The 17,604-nt window shown below is 51.2% G+C and overlaps 1 protein-coding gene across 1 annotated transcript; it reads right to left on the bottom strand.

The window, feature by feature from the left end:
* Nucleotides 1-3,175: 3,175 nt before the first annotated feature.
* On the bottom strand, nt 3,176-16,813 carry NEIL2 (nei like DNA glycosylase 2). The gene is made up of 5 exons (XM_082618960.1): nt 16,712-16,813; nt 14,726-14,865; nt 9,192-9,526; nt 5,283-5,482; nt 3,176-3,591 (listed from the first exon to the last, which is right to left on the bottom strand). Exons 2-5 carry the CDS (start codon nt 14,861-14,863, stop codon nt 3,230-3,232), a joined length of 1,035 nt encoding a protein of 344 aa, XP_082475086.1. The 5' UTR covers nt 14,864-14,865; nt 16,712-16,813; the 3' UTR covers nt 3,176-3,229.
* Nucleotides 16,814-17,604: the final 791 nt, after the last annotated feature.

Below are 17,604 nucleotides of genomic sequence, written 5' to 3'. Positions count from 1 at the left end.
GAAACCTCACACAAAATTGCAAGTTTTTTACAACGTCAGTTATCATGAAACTCCAGCTCATAAGCAACTCTTTACCCTGGAATCTGCTGAGTCCAAATGCCTCACCTCTCCCTCTTCTAAGTGAAACCGGGACTCGCTGACTCTGTACCCCATCCCTCAACTGCAGCCTTTCCTTACGTCCAACAGGCACGCAGGCCACAGGAGTCATTCCCCTGTTCACCTCGCCAGCCCTGTAGGTTCTGTACCACCATCCTCTTCTCTTAGCCCTCATTCAGTCCACCTCTGCTATCCCTGCCTTTCCCCTTTGCAGAACTAACTTGAGACTTTCCGCCGAGAGCCTCCTGCCAGGATGAATGATAACCTCGCAGAGGGCTGCGGTAGCTGTGCTTTCTGCTGGCAGTCCACGTTTCCGCTTCCCCGCTGCTTCCACGCGGAACCCAGTCTACGCAGTTCCGATGCAGAACTCATGGTGCGGCCACCAGCCTTTACAACTCAACTGCTAGGTGCTACTATTTTCCCCCAATACAGACTGAAGTCAGAGAAATGATGTCAGCTCCCAAGAGGACAGAGAAGACTGAGGATTTTTCTTCCATGTCTTGGTCTGTAATCTTTTGTATGGCTTGAATCTTTTGATGTATTTTTTAAAATAATTTTAAACAACTTAATAAAATAAGGACTCTCCTTTGCCCTCTTGGACTTCTACCGTTCATACCCTGACGACCTTCAACTGTGGGTTCATCCAGCATCCCTCTTTGTTTTTGACCCTAAGCTACGGGAGACTGCTGTACGAAGTTGGGAAATGGAGCGACTACTCTGGTCTCTAGCGTGGCTCTATAACCTTCCCTTGAGCCCTAAGCGGCTCTAACTTCCCCGTAGCTGTTACAAACCTCCCCACTCCTACTCTGTGCCAGCTGGTTTTCTCTGGGTCTACTTTTCTTTCCCCACCGGAGCCCAGGCACCTCTAAGTGCTGACGCTGGTGTCTCCGTCCCTCCTGGTTTTCCCCTCACCTGATCACACACAAATCCTCACATCACATCCATCCTTTCATCACTCTCCCTCCCTGACCCCCTTTCTCATTTCTTTCAAGGACAACCTTTTTTTAAAAAAAATATTTATTGGGCTTCCCTGGGGGCGCAGCGGTTGAGAGTCCGCCTGCCGATGCAGGGGACACGGGTTCGTGCCCCGGTCCGGGAGGATCCCACGTGCCGCGGAGAGGCTGGACCCGTGAGCCATGGCCGCTGAGCCTGCGCGTCCGGAGCCTGTGCTCCGCAACGGGAGAGGCCACAACAGTGAGAGGCCCGCGTACAGCAAAAAAAAAAAAAGAATTATTTATTTGGCTGTGCCAGGTCTTAGTTGCAGCACGCTGCATCTTGTTTGTTGTTGTTGCGGCATGTGGGCTCTTAGCTGCAGCATGCATGTGGGATCTAGTTCCCTGACCAGGGATTGAACCTGGGCCCCCTGCATTGGGAGCTCGTCGTTTTAACCACCGGACCACCAGCGAAGTCCCTCAAGGACAACCTTCTTGAAGAGCGGAGCACACTCACTGCCCCCTGGGCTCCCACCCAGTCCTCAGCCCCTGCAGACCACCTGCCACTCCGCACAAATGGCTCTTGAAGGTCATGACCTCAAATTCGACCAACCGTCAAACTCGAAGGCCTCTTCTCCGACGTGTGCACCACTGGCTGCCCCCGAAGTTCCTTCCTCCTGTTTTATCTGATCTTCCATTGGCTTGTCTCCTCTTGCCCCTTGAACAAAAGACCTTCTTCTAAAGGTTTCCCTGTGATCTCCATCCTTCTCATGCCGCATGATCGCCTTGGTAACCTTCTCGAACCGACCCTCAGCTCTGAGGAAAGCTCCCAAATCCATACCTGCAAGCCTGCGCCTGCGGGTAGCCAGACCCATTTCCCGGCTGTGTTGTCCCCCCACTCAGGTGCAGGTGCCTCAAGCTCAGCACACAGGGTCTGTCTCCTGACGGAACCTGCTCAGCTCCCGTGACTCTCTGTCTCAAGGGCGAGGTGGGGGCAGCTTCCTCCAGCTCTCAGCCCCCTCCCTCCCTCGTTTTCACATCCAGCCAGCTGACGCGTAGGAGCCCATCCCCATGGTGACCCTCCCATCTCTTCTTCTTTCCACACCCACGGCTGTTTCTAGTCCTGTCGCTGCTTTTCTCAGCAACTGCAACAGCATTTCCCCTTTTCTACCAATTGCAGTGGGTGTCCACCCGCACGCAGGCTGTGATGCCTGTCCAGCCCACCCCCCTCTTGTACTCCAGACCCTGACAGATGCTGACTTACGGGAAACGGCCTATCTGGGTACCATCTTGGCCCTGAGCTAATGCCTGCCATAAGGTGGCTTTCCCCGCTGTGGACAACTCCCAGTGACTTAAGACAGACAAGTATAAGGGTGCATGTTCACCCTTCTCCCTGCCCTGTGCCTTTTAAATGGATCCATCCGACCAACCCAACAAGTCCTAAATGGCACCTTCACAGAGAGCTCAGTTATGTACAGTGAAAGCAGCTTTACTGCCAAATAAAGATGAGAACACAAAGTAACAAAGAGCTTTATTTTCATGTCCTGGTTTCTTCTAGGTTTTGCTAACAACCTGGATTCCTGCACTGTTGAGCATGTCAACGGTCACAAACACATCACCTTGGGGAGGAAACAAGTCGCTTTTTCCTAAAGCCCATGGACAAACTGGGAAGGTGGCCAGCTCCCTGGTCCCCCCGTTTCCCCTCCTTCTCCTGGCATCTCCGTCCCATGGGAAGGGTCCAGGCAGGAGGCTGAATCCGAGCAACACTCTCCTGTTACTCCCTCCTCATCCCTGGATCCTTTTGGGGAACCAAGAAGGATAATTCCCTTCTCCTGGTTCCCAAATGGAGGGTCTTAACACCAGCCCATGTTTCAGAACCAAAACCAAACCAAACCAAACACCTGCAAAGCAATGCTGGCACAGCTCTCTTCCGCTGGCTCTCGTTTTCGTTGCCCCACTGTCATTCCGGGAGGTTTCCCCTTAACTGCCATCACGATTTGCCTCATCTGTCAACAGTGGTGGAATTAGATAGGAAGAATGAACCAAAACTAGAAAAGAACAAAATCGGACCCTGTGGAAACTGCCTCAGCCTGAACTCCGGTGAGATGAACACCAACAGCGTTGGCACCCCGACCCCACCCCCCCAATTCCTGTCCCCAGTCCCAAACCCTGCCCACAACCCCTTTGGCGACACTCGGGCATCACGGTCCCTCAAGGGCAAGGCTCTGTGTAGAAGGGGCCCGAGCGCCCGAGGAGGGCTCCGCCTGCTCTGGCTCGTCCGGAGACAACCTGGGCTGGCACTGGGGGCACCACCACGTGAGCCTCTGGAAGCCCCCCGGAGGCCCCAGTGCCTCCCTCACAACCTGGTGCCCAGCAGGGCACCACTCCTTCTGGTAGATCTGCGTGTGCTGCTGTGTGCCCTGGAACTTGCCCCGCAGCCAGCCTGCACTGAAGGCCACCACATGGTCCACCAGGGCCTCGAGGCGCGGAAGACCCAGGAGTGAGCCGGGAGAAAGCGGGTGGATCCCAGCTCTGAACAGGGCCTCGTTCTTAATGATGTTCCCTGGAAGAAGGCAGGGAGGGGACAAGGGAAGGAAAAAGGACACATCCGTAAGGAAAGCTGGCCACAAAGTTAACAAAACAGAGCGCAGCTGATAACGACGGCAGCGGGGAGCATCTCAGGAAGATCCAGCGCGGCCGAGAAGCTCCCGGGCAAGTCACGCACTGAATCGGCCGGTCCGTCTGCGAAGTATTTGCTAACACTTACCCTTTGGGTTGTTGTGAAGACGAAATGACATGAAGCTCACGCGTGGCCCGTGTTACAGCAAAGAGATTAACAAAAGGGGCTCCGGACCCTGTGAATCCTGGCCCAACCAGATCCCGGCTACCTGACCCTGGTGAATTCCCTGCCTTCTTGAGGCTTCCGTTTCCTGGTCTGTAAAGCGGGGGTAGGTTCCCCGGTTTTCGTGGGCAGTAAATGAGAATTCTCACACACACATGCAAATGCTGAGCACGGTGCTGGTATGTAGAGAGGAATCAATAAATACTAGCGGTGATTATTACTGAAAGTGTCAAGCATGACTCCTGAGATATAGAAAGTGTGTAGGAGGTATTATTGTATTATTTTCCTACTCCTGCCTATTTGCTGTGAAGTCAACCTCGACCTCTCCTTCCAGAATCAGTAAGTTTCTTCAAAATGTCCCAACAATGCACTTTCTTTAACCTCTCCTAGGCATTTATCACAGTCTGTCTCTAGCTCCAGGGGGCTGAGTCCATGCTTGCTGGGTCACTAAACAACACTCTCCTTCAGGAGAGAAGGTGGGCTCGGTGGAGGCCAGGCGTCCGGCACGTGTGGAGCAGACGGACGGGGGAAAAGGCTGCTCTTTCCAAGAGCTTCACGGTCACACAAAATTTCTCTCTAAAATTCGCCAGCAGACTACCTGCTTCATATCTCAGCTGTGCCCTTAGAGCAATGTGTCTTTTGCTTTAGTTTCTTCATCTGAATGAAGGGAAAACTAGTAAGTGGCCATCCTGAGGAAGAGCAGTAAGGATGAACCCACGTACCTGGCACAGTGGAGTCACCTGAAAAATGTTGGCTGTTCTGATTATCGTTTGTAACAACAGCCAGTTACACAGCATTTCTCTTGCTAATTTACCCCAAAGGCCGCTCCTGGAAGCCTGTGCTCCTCTGGGGAGCAGGGTCTGCGTTTGTCCTACTATACTTCAATTAAAAAATAAATTAGGGCTTCCCTGGTGGCACAGTGGTTGAGAGTCCGCCTGCCGATGCAGGGGACGTGGGTTCGTGCCCCGGTCCGGGAGGATCCCACATGCCACGGAGCGGCTGGGCCCGTGAGCCATGGCCACGGAGCCTGCGTGTCCGGAGCCTGTGCTCCGCAATGGCAGAGGCCACAACAGTGGGAGGCCCGTGTACCGCAAACAAACAAACAAACAAACAACAAAATAATAAATTTAAAACAAAAAAGGATGGAGGGGACGTGATCCCTGCCCTCTAGAAGGTCACGCTCCAATGTGGCTATCAGGCCGACTACGACTGATAATATAATTAGGGTAGGAGAGAAGTTAGAGATGGCCTGGTCTACTCCCTCATCTTAAAAACGAGGGAAGTGGAGCTAAGGAGCCCGGTGATCGTCCAGCATCACTGACACCAGCGGTGGGTGCCAGTTTCCTGCCTCCTGGACGAGGGACTTTTTCATTAGGTCGGTCAGCAGGACCACCCTCTGCCCTCAGCCATACCTAAGCCTGAGAAGTATCTCTGGTCCAACAGCGTATAGCAGACGGGCTGCTCCCGGCCCAGAGCTTCCAGGGCCTGTCCTCGATGGAACTTTTCTGACAAGATGTCAGAGGTGGGTCTCACCACCGGGGAAGAGGAGCTCCACACCATCTGACAGTTATAGAAGGCCAAGAAGCCGCCCCCGCCGAAGTGCAGGACCAGCCTGGGAAGAGAGGAGAGGTCACAGAGCACAGGGCTATGAGAGCAGCATCAGGTCGCACGTGCACACACAGCACCCACCCCGCTCAGGATGATCTGGGGAAGCTAAGGTCCCGGAGGAGAAAAGGGATGGCTCTGCCTGAGTCGTTAAACTCTCACGGCCAAATGGAGGAATTAAAAGGAAATGGATACTCTCTCCTTTTCTCTGATAATAACAATTCGTGTTGGCAGAAGACAACTTGGGACGCACAGAAAAGTCTCAAGTTCGGGAGGTGTGGCTATGGCACAAAGCAGGGCTTCATAAGGAAGGAGGGCAGAGAAACTGACGCTAAGCAGGCACCTGTCCCAGTCCCGGGCAAGATCTCCCAAGAGAGACACATACACACACCGCCCCCCACCCCAGGGACACAGGAGAAACCTCACGAACCCTGATAAGCAATAACGGGTTACTGTGTGAGGGGAGAGACTCGGGCTGCAGCTGGACTCCAAGACTCACGTATCTGACCTGGGTGGTATCTTATGTGAAAGTAAAGGGACAACTTGAGAGGAACAGGACTCAGGAAAACACCTACGCATAGTACCTGAGGTGATTACTCAAGGAAAAGTACATCCCAACGGAAATTAAATCAGCAAGGATCTCAAGATGAGGGTGGTTAAGAATCCGCCTGCCAACGCAGGGGACACAGCTCCGAGCCCTGGTCCGGGAAGATCCCACATGCCGCGGAGCAACTAAGCCCATGCGCCACAACTACTGAGCCTGAGCTCTAGAGCCCGTGAGCCACGACAAGAGAAGCCACCACAATGAGAAGCCCGCGCATCGCAACAAAGAGTAGTAGCCCCCGCTCGCTGCAGCTAGAGAAAGCCCGCACACAGTAACAAAGACCCAATGCAGCCAAAAATAAAATCAATTTAATAAAAAAGGAAGAAAAGAAATGTGATAAATCCAACAGAAAAAAAGAAAACAAGGGACAATAAAACTACAAATGAAAGAAAATCCAAATAGCACAATTACCCCATTTCAAAACAAGGAGTTTGTGTCTGAGATTAAAGAGATACAAAAGCCTGCTATTTACTGTTTATAACAAGCATACCTAAAATAAGTGAAAAAACAGACCTACAACTAAGTGGAAAAAAGACCAGGGGGTGAGCCAACCAAACGTGGAGTGGTACTGTTAACATCAAGAGAAGCAGAATTAGGGCTAAAGGCAGAGAGAGGATCCAGGATTGTTTAATAATGAAGCTGCAAAGAACCTTTGAGAGTCAGGGACCCTGATGCCTGGGACCAAGGGCAGCAAAACACAGAAACAAAAACGAAAGACAAGGAGAAGCTCTATAAAACCACAGCTAGCCTGGGGGACTTCAATGATCCTCTTCCCAAGTTCTGTATATTAAACAAAAAAAAAATAAGCAAAAAGAGAAAAGCTGAGCTATCAAAACAATAACCTGTTCTTAACATTTACAGAATGTTTTTCTTTTTTTGTTTGTTTGGTTTTTGTCAGAATGTTTTACTTTTAATGAATATTCTATCTTCATTTATGTACACAAAATGTAAGCAAAGATCAATTATGTGTTTGGCTGCAAATCTTGATGCCAAAAGTAGAAAATTTACAGGCTGCCACCCTGATCGTAACCCAATAAAAAAAATTAAAACAAAAAACCCCCCAAAAAGATGACCCCAAACACTCAAAGATTTGAAAAATTAGGAAATACTCTTCCATATGGATAGTATACAAAACTATTATGACTTATTTGAAAGATCAACAAAGTAAATAAAACTCAGGCAAGGGCTTCCCTGGTGGCGCAGTGGTTGAGAGTCCGCCTGCCGATGCAGGGGACACGGGTTCGTGCCCCGCTCTGGGAAGATCCCACATACCACGGAGCGGCTGGGCCCGTGAGCCATGGCCGCTGAGCCTGCGCGTCCGGAGCCTGTGCTCCGCAACGGGAGAGGCCACAACAGTGAGAGGCCTGCGTACCACAAAAAAAAAAAAAAAAAAAAAAAAAAAAAACTCAGGCAAGCCTAATAAAGAAAAAAAGGGGGCAGGGCAGGCAAAGCAAAATATGCAACATGGAAGGAGTTATAACTTGACAGGAAGAGATTCAAAAATAAGTGAATGACATGAGTTCCCTGCGTGGCAATAAATTTGAAGGCCTGCGGGACCAGCCTTGTTAGTGGAAGAGCGTGCCAATCGCCGCGGCTGGTGACCGAATCCGGATTCAGCCCACGAGTCCAGCTTCGGGCCATGAGAGGTTTCCTGGGGGTTTCGGGGAAAGCTCTCCTTGCTCATTTGAACTTTAGAAATGAGCCTCCCTCTCTTCTCTTCCTCTTTTCTTGTGTGGATATAAGGCCTGGAACTGCAGGAGTCTCCTGCTGCTGGTCTAAGGACAACACCAACATGTGGCAAAGTGCAAAGTCAGGAGAATCACAAGAATGTGAAGCCAAAGGCTTGGACCTGAGTCAACGCTGAAGCCCGCACTTCCTCTGAACTTCTAATATCGTTGACCCCTGAACAACTCGGGGGTTGGGACACTGACCCTCTGAAGAGTTGAAAATCCGCGCACGTTAACTTACAGCCGGCCTCTGTATCCACGGTTCCGTATCCACGGATTCAACCAACCTCACAGTGAGTCATGTAGCAATGTAATATTACTAGTGAAAAAATCCCCCTGTAAGTGGCCCCGTGCGGTTCAAACCTGTGTTGTTCAAGGGTCAACTGTCTGTGAGTCAAAAAAATCTCCTCACCATTCAAGCCAGTCTGAGTTGTTTTTTTTTTTTTCCTCTCTTTTTTTTCGGCCTCACCATGCGGCTTGCGGGATCTTAGTTCCCGGACCCGGGATCAAACCCAAGCCCTCGGCAGTGGAAGCGCCGAGTCCTAACCATTGGACTGCCAGGGAACTCCCTATCTGAGTTATTTTTATAGTTCCAAGCATCTTACTGGCCTTACATCATACCATAAACAAAGACTGTCGTTCTGGACATGAAAAAATATATCATTATGAAACTAGAAAAGTATTTTGATTGGAGGTAGAAGGAGCCTTCTTTAGCAAGAGGATAAAACTTAAGAGCTATCAAGGAAAATACTGACCACTCACTACGTACAAACTAAAAATCCCGAATGCCTAAAGGCACAAACACCATCACAGGACACAGACAGGCTGGAAACAGTAGTACCACACATCACAGAGGTTAACGCACAAGACCCGAAAGCCCTACAAGTTGATAAAAAGGACACAAACAACTCAGCGCCACCGTAAGAACGTCCATTCTCTTTGGCCAGCAATGATTCCTCTGGGAATCTACACTAAGCAAAGAATCCTGAACATGGGCAGAGTTTTCTGCACTGATATTCTCCTCAACATTAACAGCCTGAAAATGGGGCAATCCTATCCCTACATTCAGAGAGCACTAGTCAAGCCATGAGATGCTGTTCAGAGGCCTCCCAGCCTCAAGGGCTGTGTCTGTTGGGAAAGTGCTCCCCGCTCTCTAAGCTGCCAGGTGGTCCCTCCCCATCCCTCTCTGGGTGCAGACCACCGTTGACCTGCCACGTCAGTGGGCAGAGACGCGGGTTCTCCCTCCTAGGCGGCGGGCTGCTGGAGACCACCCAGCGTGCCTGCAGAGCCCAGCCCAGGCCCGCACAGCGGAGCCCTGGCAAACCCCCCAGAGCCCGCACAGCTGCCGACAGTCACAGCCCACGGCCTGCTCAACCACGCCTTACCTTGGGATAGGGTCCCTCCAGTCACCCCTCTTGTTTGCTTTCTTCGCTCTGGAGAACTCGTTCACCCAGACGCTGCCAAACATACCAAAGCTGACCCGCAGCCACCTCTCAGCACCTCCTGCAGGGCTGTCTCCCCACAAACACTGCAGACTATCATCTCCACTGGGGACAGCATCGTCTCCTCCTGGGGACCTGGAGGATTGGCCAGAGACTTCCTGGTGGTGCCCGGCCTCTTCCTCCCACTCTTTTTGTAGAGGCTCTGACAGTGAGTTGTTGCCAGGGGACACGATTTCTTCATCTGGATCAAATCTAAGGAATAATTTCTTTCCGTGGACCTAGAAAAAGATGAACACGACCTAAGCCCCTGCTATAGACTTATTTGTGTCCTCCCAAAATTCATGTGTTGAAATCAACCCCCAGTGTGATGGTGTCTGGAGGTGGGGCCTCCAGGAGGTGATGAGGTCATGAGGGTGGAGCCCTCATGAATGGGATTAGTGCCCTTATAAAAGAGACTTCAGAGGGCTCCCTCAACCCTTCTTCCACATGAGGACACAGCAAAAAGATGGCTGTCTACAAACCAGGAAGTGGGTCCTCACCAGACACTGAATATGCGGGCACCTTGACCTTGGACTTTCCATGTTCCAGACTGTGAGAAATAAATTTCTGTTGTTTATAAGCCACGTGGTGTGAGGTATTCTGTTACTGCAGTCAAAACAGACTGAGTCTTACCCAGAAAGGGGAAGACTGGAAGAGGTGTATACAGACATTTATCCTAATGCAAATGTCTCCCCTCTTGCCTCTTCCATGAAACTTTCCCAACTTGAGTATTTGGGACTTGCCTTTTGCTTTTTGCTCCAGTCGTGTGGGCACTTAGTACATGGTTTTCAAAGTGATTAGAAGCAAGTGGAAGAATCAGATCAGCAATGAAATAGATGCACGCTAGATGCAGGGCCACCCTAGAATACCTGAGGGGAAATACTCCCAATTTTTTTCATGAATTAGCTAATAAGTAAATACTAATTGTCATTCCTGTATTCAATTCATAATACTTTTTCTCTGTTAGAAATCATCAGCATACATACACATACACACCATACACAAATTGACAGCAGCTAAAGACAACCCACTGTAAAATTCTGTAGCCCTCACCACCCCATTGAAATTGGATTTGATAGAAGGAATGGCCACAAGAGACCTCACAATAAAAAATGACGATCAATATGATTTCAGTAGATGAAAATGAAAATGGAAAATGTGTGTAAAAGAATGTTCCACCTGCTGAGTATTCTATTTTCATATTGCTAGTCCTGGCAGGTAATGTGTATATGGCCCGATTCCAGGATAAGCCTGTTCTGCAAGACCCGAAATTCAGGCAGTCTTTCCAAGAATTAAAACCAAAACGTCTGGCATTAATAGTAGAAATGCCTGTGATAATTTGACCACCAAAGGTACATACTTAAAGATCACAGTTCTGATGAGATCTCCAATTTGTCAATTAGTATAAAAATTAACAACTGGAGCAGTCTTTTTTTTTTTTTTTTTTTTTTGCTGTACACGGGCCTCTCACTGTTGTGGCCTCTCCCGTTGCGGAGCACAGGCTCCGGACGCGCAGGCCCAGCGGCCATGGCTCACGGGCCCAGCCGCTCCACGGCCTGTGGGATCTTCCCGGACCGGGGCACGAACACGTGTCGCCTGAATCGGCAGGCAGACTCTCAACCACTGCGCCACCAGGGAAGCCCTGGAGCAGTCTTTTGAAGCCCTCTCCCCAAAAGAGGGCATTATCTTTCTAAATAATTCCAGAATAACTTAAGTGCAAATCTGAGCACAGTTGTTTGCTGCCACACATCAGAAATGGTTTAACTGAGCTTACATAAAAACCTGAGCAAGGAATTAAGCAGGCATAAGAGAATTTGCTCCAGACAACACTTTCTCGATGCAACTTCACCCATGTTGGAATAAGGCTGATGAAAATATCTGTCAGATGACCCTCAAGGTCAAAATATTTACCAGGTCAAAAGGCCTAGGTCAGGAGACCCTTGCACCCTTCCCAACAATGGCAATTTCCGCCGTCCCTCTTTTAAATTCCTCTGACACTATGGATAGTTCAGTTCTAATTGCTAACTGGGTTTATACAACGTGCCAGACAGTGTGCTAGGTGCTGAGGGTCACACAGATGAGTGAGTCTCTGCTCCTTCCCTCAGGGAACTCAGGATTTAAGAGGAAGGAAGTTCTGACACAGGTTATAACAGGGATGAACCTACGAAACATTATGCTCAGTGAAAGAAGCCAGTCACACACGGCATGATTCCAAGTATGTGAACTGCCCCCACAAAAGGCAAATCTGTAGGACAGAAAATAGAGTAAAATGGTCGCTTAGGGCTGGGGGTGGAGAGTTGGGGTGAAAGGGAAAGGACTCGTGGGCACAAGGCTTCTTTTGGGGGTGATGAAAGGTTCTGAAGTTGATTATGGTGATGGCTACACAACTCTGTGTCAAGAAACTGAATTATACACTTGAAATGGGTGAACTGGATGTGATGTGAATTACACCTCAATAAAGCTGTAAATATTTTTTAATTGGAGGACTGATATGAAGTCTAAGTATGCAGTGGGATTTGATCTCCAGATGTCCCACCCACCCAGACTAGGATGGGACAGAAACATTAACAGGCGGAAAGGACTCAATATTTACCTCCCACCCCTAATGCTTTCTTAGGCAGCTCTGGAGTGTGTGCTCTGCAAAATGAGAGGCTAAAACAAAAGAGAAGATGATATGGGACCAAGTGTGGAGAGACTGCTGGCTGCCTCCCAATATCCCTCTCTCCCCTCTTCCCAACAAATCTACTGATTTACAGGAACGTCAACATACTCAGCTAAAAACCTACGTCTCCCAGCCTCCCTTACGGATGGGGAAGCCAGTGAGATTGTGCAGGAATGGTCAAATGTGGTTTCCAGGAAATCTCTTTAAAATGGATGAACCAGTCTCCAGCTCTCTCCTGCCTTTTCTTCCTGCCTGGAATGTGGATGTAATGGCTGGAATCCCAGCTGCCGTGTCATCATCATCATCATGAGGATGAGGGCTACACCCCAGGGAGAGAAGAGCAGGAGCTTGGGCCCCAGTGATCTCGTGTCACTCCTACACCACCCTGGATGGCCTCCTCTGGACTTTCCATTATGGGAAGGGGGGAAAAAAAAAACTCCTGACTTGTATAAGCCACTCTTCTGTTATGAACAATTATACATAACTCCTGACACAGAAACTGGAGAGCGTATAAGGAAGGACAGTGAAGGGCCATGCCAGATAAACAGCTGGCACAGAGTGGAGCCAATTTTCCTCCGCCTCACGAGCTCACCCTGCTCATTCCATCTCCATTTTTGAATCTGTAACTGATTCTCAAACCTGAAATGCCCTTTCTTCTCCTTTTGACCCACTTAAGTCCTCCATCCTTCAAGGTCCATCTCAAGTCCTGTCTTCATCATGAAGGCTTTTTCTCCAGGCCACAGGACCTCTTCTATGTCGAGGCCCTCAGCTGGGCCTTAATCACACGCTCCCTTCCTCCATTCATTGTTACCTAACAGCTTCCCATTTAGGGACACAGGTCTAAACTTCCAAATTCAACTCTCAGATCCTGAGAATAGGACCCACGGACAGAGGCACAGAAAGGGAGCCCACTGATGGGGACCCACATGCCGGGCAGCTCCCCAAGGCCACCTCCCTTAGGCTTCTGGGCTCCCAACACTGACCCCTGCCTTGGTTTACTGGGACACCAGTGCCCAGATCCATCTCAGGGCTCCCTTGCCTCACATTCTTCTGTCTACTCAGCTATTGAGTAAATATTTTCTGCAAGCCAGCTCTGTGAAGGCAGGTGCTAAGATCCCGGCCACTGGGACCCAGAGACAAAGGGACATTAATCCTGTCCTGCAAACTCTGCAGGACAGTCTGGACAAAGAGTCCAGGTGCTCTAACGGGAACAGCACAAACCTGGAGGTCAGGGGGCCTGTGCTCCAGTCTCTGTCCCTTGCTAGCTACGTCGGCTTGGGCTAACCACTCCCCCTCCCTGAACCCCACCTCCAAATGCAGAAAACACACATAAAGGTGTAGCAGACCTCTTCCAGACCTCTTCCAGTTCTAACCAAGAATGGTTTTATAGCCTGTGTGTGTGCGTGTGTGTGTGTGTGTATGTACTAGAGATAGATAGAGAGAGAGAGAGAGAGAGAGAGAGAGAGAGAGAGAGAGAGAGAGAGAGAAGGGCAAGGTGGAAGACAGAAAACTAGTATTTACTGAGCACCTATTACGTGCCAGGCATAGAGTCTGCTTAATTCAACAATTTCAACTGGTAGGTGTTTATCCCCCTTTTTACAACTCTAGCAGACACTAGAGCTAAGAGGTTATGTAACTTGCTTAGGAACACACAGCTAAGCAGCAGCAGAAATCCTTGGTTTTTCTACCGCCAACTACCAAATGCCACCTAAGTGCCGGGCACTCAGTTAGGTGCCAGGAATACAATATTGCTGAGGTCACAGCCCCTGCCCTGTTTACTTGTCTCCTCCACTCAACAGGCAGGACAAATTCAGCAGTGGGCATCCAACAGGAGGTATAGGGTGCCCAGGAAGCACAGCAGAGTCTCTTCTCCAACTCAGAGCAGGCAGGGCAGGCTTCTCAGAGGATGTGACAGCAAAGCTGAATCCAGAAGGAGACCAGGAATTACCATGGTAAGATGAAAGGACACGAATGGGGGTGGAGCTGGGAGAAAAAGGAAGACCTGCCCGCACAGGGGAGCAGCACGTCGACCATGAAGGACTGTGAGAGGAGCTGTAGATAGTTCAAAATGATTGGAGAGAGATCTGGGGCAGGGTGAACTGCAGGCCAGAGAGGGAGGCATGAGTCAGACCACAAAGAGCTCTGCGAGCCCCTTAGGGCAGGGGTCCCCAACCCCCGGTACCGGGCCGGGCCGCACAGCAGGAGGGGAGCGGTGGGCGGAAGAGCGAGCGAAGCTTCATCTGCCGCTCCCCATCGCTCACGTTACCGCCTGAAGCATCCCCCCTACCGCCACCGCCATCCATGGAAAAATTGTCTTCCACGAAACCGGTTCCTGGTGCCAAAAAGGTTGGGGACCGCTGCCTTAGGGAATTCTGACTCATGCTCAGAGCCAAGAGGAGTCAGGCTGAAACCCAGATCAGAAGGCTATGCTCCTTCCTCACCTCCTTGCTGGCCCCATAGAATTAAACACGGTTTCCAAACAAAGGTGCACATCAGGGTCTGCCGGAGTCATCACAACCGCTCCAGACGCTGAATGTGAATACCCAGCTCGTGCACATGTATTTCTTATAGTTCCGCAGGCCACTGTGCTGCTCACCCGAGGCTGAGAAATGTCAGAAGCGGAGCTGCGTGGAGCCCCAGCGTGGTCGCCTCAGGCTCCAGGAAGTGACAGCACGGCAAGTCTTGAGACACGTTTAGGGGCGGTACAGGGTGTGCTGATGGAGTCGGCCGCTGGGGGGAGCTGTGGGACGAGCCCGTCAGAAGCCCATGACCTCACCTGGGTGTCCTGCAGCCACAGGGACCGGAAGCCGGCAGGGTTCAGCTTCTTAGTGCTGCCCCCCGTCTTGACCACCTGCTGCCCCACGAAGGGGGAGACCAGATGGTGAAACTTCCTCACAGACGGCCCCTCCGGCATCCCTGCAGGCAGAAATGTGGACAAGAGGCCACTGACTCAGCTGGTTTCTCTAGCATTTCTGATGGGGGCCAAGCTCCACGCAGCCGTTTTTTGGGGTTTTTTTTTTTTTTTTTTTTTGCCATCAACTTTAAGAGCATATACGGCCAAAAAGGGAATGTGGCTGGGAAGGGGGTTCGGATCAAAGAGAACGCCCCCGTGCGGCAGGCTGTGAGCCAGCTTCCCGAGGACGGTTGCCCCATCCCAGCCCCTCTCGCCTTCCTTCAGGCAGGACCAACAGTGTGCCAGGCATCACACCACGAGCGCCCTCCGCTTTGATCCTGTGGCAGCCTGGCCGGGAGCCCGCCCTGGTTACTTGTGTCCTGGACTGCGGTCCTAACTCATCTCCAGGCTTTCTCTGTCCTTCTTCTGCCTCCCCAAGCCAAGCATTCCAGCCCACTGCTGCTGCTTTATCTCCCCTCTTTGAGTGGAGAGTTGGTCGAGGCAGAGAAGGCTGTAAGGGACACAGGCACAGATGCAGATCCAGCCCTGCCAGGACCACCCTGCTAGTAGCAGCGGTGCGTATGTGACAACAATGCAGAGCTCAGAATCACGACAGGTGCAGACACAGGGTCATGTCAGGTCAGATCAGGGAGAGGCCACATCTGGCTTACCTAGAGACGCTTATCCCTGGTAACCGAAAAACAGCTGGGGTCCCGTTTTAACCGTGATGTAGGGTGACCTGTGACCCCCACCTCTTCCTGCCCAAATCATCCAAGCTCACTGCGAGCTTGTGCAGGAGGCATTCACATGTTTGGGCCTGAGCGCTCGGCACCCCAGCTTCTAAGACACAGAAGGCACTCCCCCCACCCTTAACCTACTTACCCACCTGTTTCCTCACCTGCACAAGACTGCAAGTTATGATGAAAACCCAAAGAACTAAGCAGTTTCCTGGCACAGTGGTAGCTACTCCATTTCAGTAATTTTAAGTAATATTTAAAGATCTCTGAAATGGCGGTGCCTCTTACAGTCCATGCTTTCTCAGAGTTTAATTAGCAGCACGTTCCACAATATGCATTTTTAATTTGATGGTGCTTTAGACTCACTAAAATGTAGTACAACTGCCCCTAATCAGACCTTCAAGTCACTCGAGAGGCTCTCCTGACAAAACTGCGGGGCTGCAGGAAGACCGGCCACAGTGCAGCTCTGCGCCCTGGTCTCTCCAACCGTGGAAGCTTCTGGAAAAGCTCCCCTCTGAAATGCCTCTGATGCTTAAAATCTTTCGACACAAGGGCATGTTTCTTTCTCGGGTTTATTTATGGAGATGGAAAGCTGGGCAGCGAGCTGCCTCTACCACAGCCTTAAAAGATCAGAAGCCGAAGGGACACAGGTCCCGAGGGGACACCCCGCGCACCCTCGTTAACCGCGCGAGGCTGGTAAGGGGCTGGCTAGCGGACCACACTGACAGAGGAGGGGGCGTCACCGCCGCCCCCGCCCCCGGGACAGTCTAAAATGGCTGCTTTGCCCAGCGCCTTCTCGGGGTGATGGTGGGGAGAAGCGGGCGCAGAGACAGGACTGACGGTCACTGCAGGAGCCTCGGTCGGGCGCGGGGGGGGAAATGTTAAAAAGTGGTAAACAGCCAAAAAAGAAAGAAAAATTCAACCCGGGCTCCGGGTTTCCATGAGGGATGCTTCTAAAAGGTTCGGTAACTGAGTTTTCACGCCGGTAACAAGGTGACGAGGGTAAAGCTGGGGAAAGCCCTGTATTTCCGATGGTGGGGGGGACCCGCTACCGCCGAGGACGCGCCGCTCCGCCCCCTCCCCACCCGCGCACGTCCCGCGACGCCGCAGCGGGACCCGCGGCGGGACTTACCGGCTCCCCGCCCGCAGACCCCAGACCCCAGCGCCTGCGAGGCCCGCAGACCGCCTCCACGCGGGCCGTGGAACACCCGGTGCCCGGTGTACGCCCGGGACTCTGTCGTAGGCGGGCGTGGGAGGCGTGAGGGGAGCGGGCCTCTGACTGGAGGTGGGGAGTGGGTAGAGCGAGGCTCCTCCCTCGGGGGGGTGGGGTAGATCGGGGCTCCTCCCCCCGGTGAGCGTAGGAGGCGGGACTCGCCCTGCGCGGGTGGGGTTCGGGATTTCGTTGTCCAAACAGGTGCGGGGCTCTGTCCTGGGAGGCGGGAGTGGGGGGGTGGCTCTCGCCCTTGGGAGAGCGGGTGAGGGTGCGGAGCTCCTCCCCTAAGGAGGTCGCTGGAGGCTGGGCCAATGCCGAGTGTCGCGGCTAAAGGGTGGAGAGAGAGTGAGTCAGAGCAGACGGTGGGGAAGAAGCAAACCGCGTTTGGAACGTTTATTATCTCACGAAGATAGAGAAAATTAAGCTGCTGGATAGGAGAACTTTAGGTGGTCAGGCAAAGACAAGCCTTTGGGTTTGCTGGGCCTCCGAGCCCAGCGAGGTAATTGTGAAAAGGAAACAGGTTGTCAAGAAATCTCATGTTTTTAAAGGGTGGGATTTTTTTTTCTTTTTTTACTTTATATAATTTGAATATTATTATTTGAATTTTTACCATAAGCAAATTTTGCTTTAAAGGTAATATTAAATTTTTCCAGACAATAAAAAAGATAAAATAGTAGACTATTTTAAAATAAGAATGTTCCATTGTTGTTAATTCTCCAAAGAGGATGGGGAGCCAGCACTTTCCAAGAAGTCAGCAGGGAAGTTTAGGGAAACTGTTCCGGATGGCAGGCACCAGGGACCATAGCTGAGAG

The sequence above is a fragment of the Mesoplodon mirus genome (genome assembly GCF_964341445.2).
Source record: "Mesoplodon mirus genome assembly, chromosome: 1".
Classification (NCBI taxonomy): Eukaryota; Metazoa; Chordata; class Mammalia; order Artiodactyla; family Ziphiidae; genus Mesoplodon; species Mesoplodon mirus.
The sequence above is the reverse complement of the archived record's forward strand: the minus strand, read 5'-3'. Positions and strand labels throughout refer to the sequence as shown.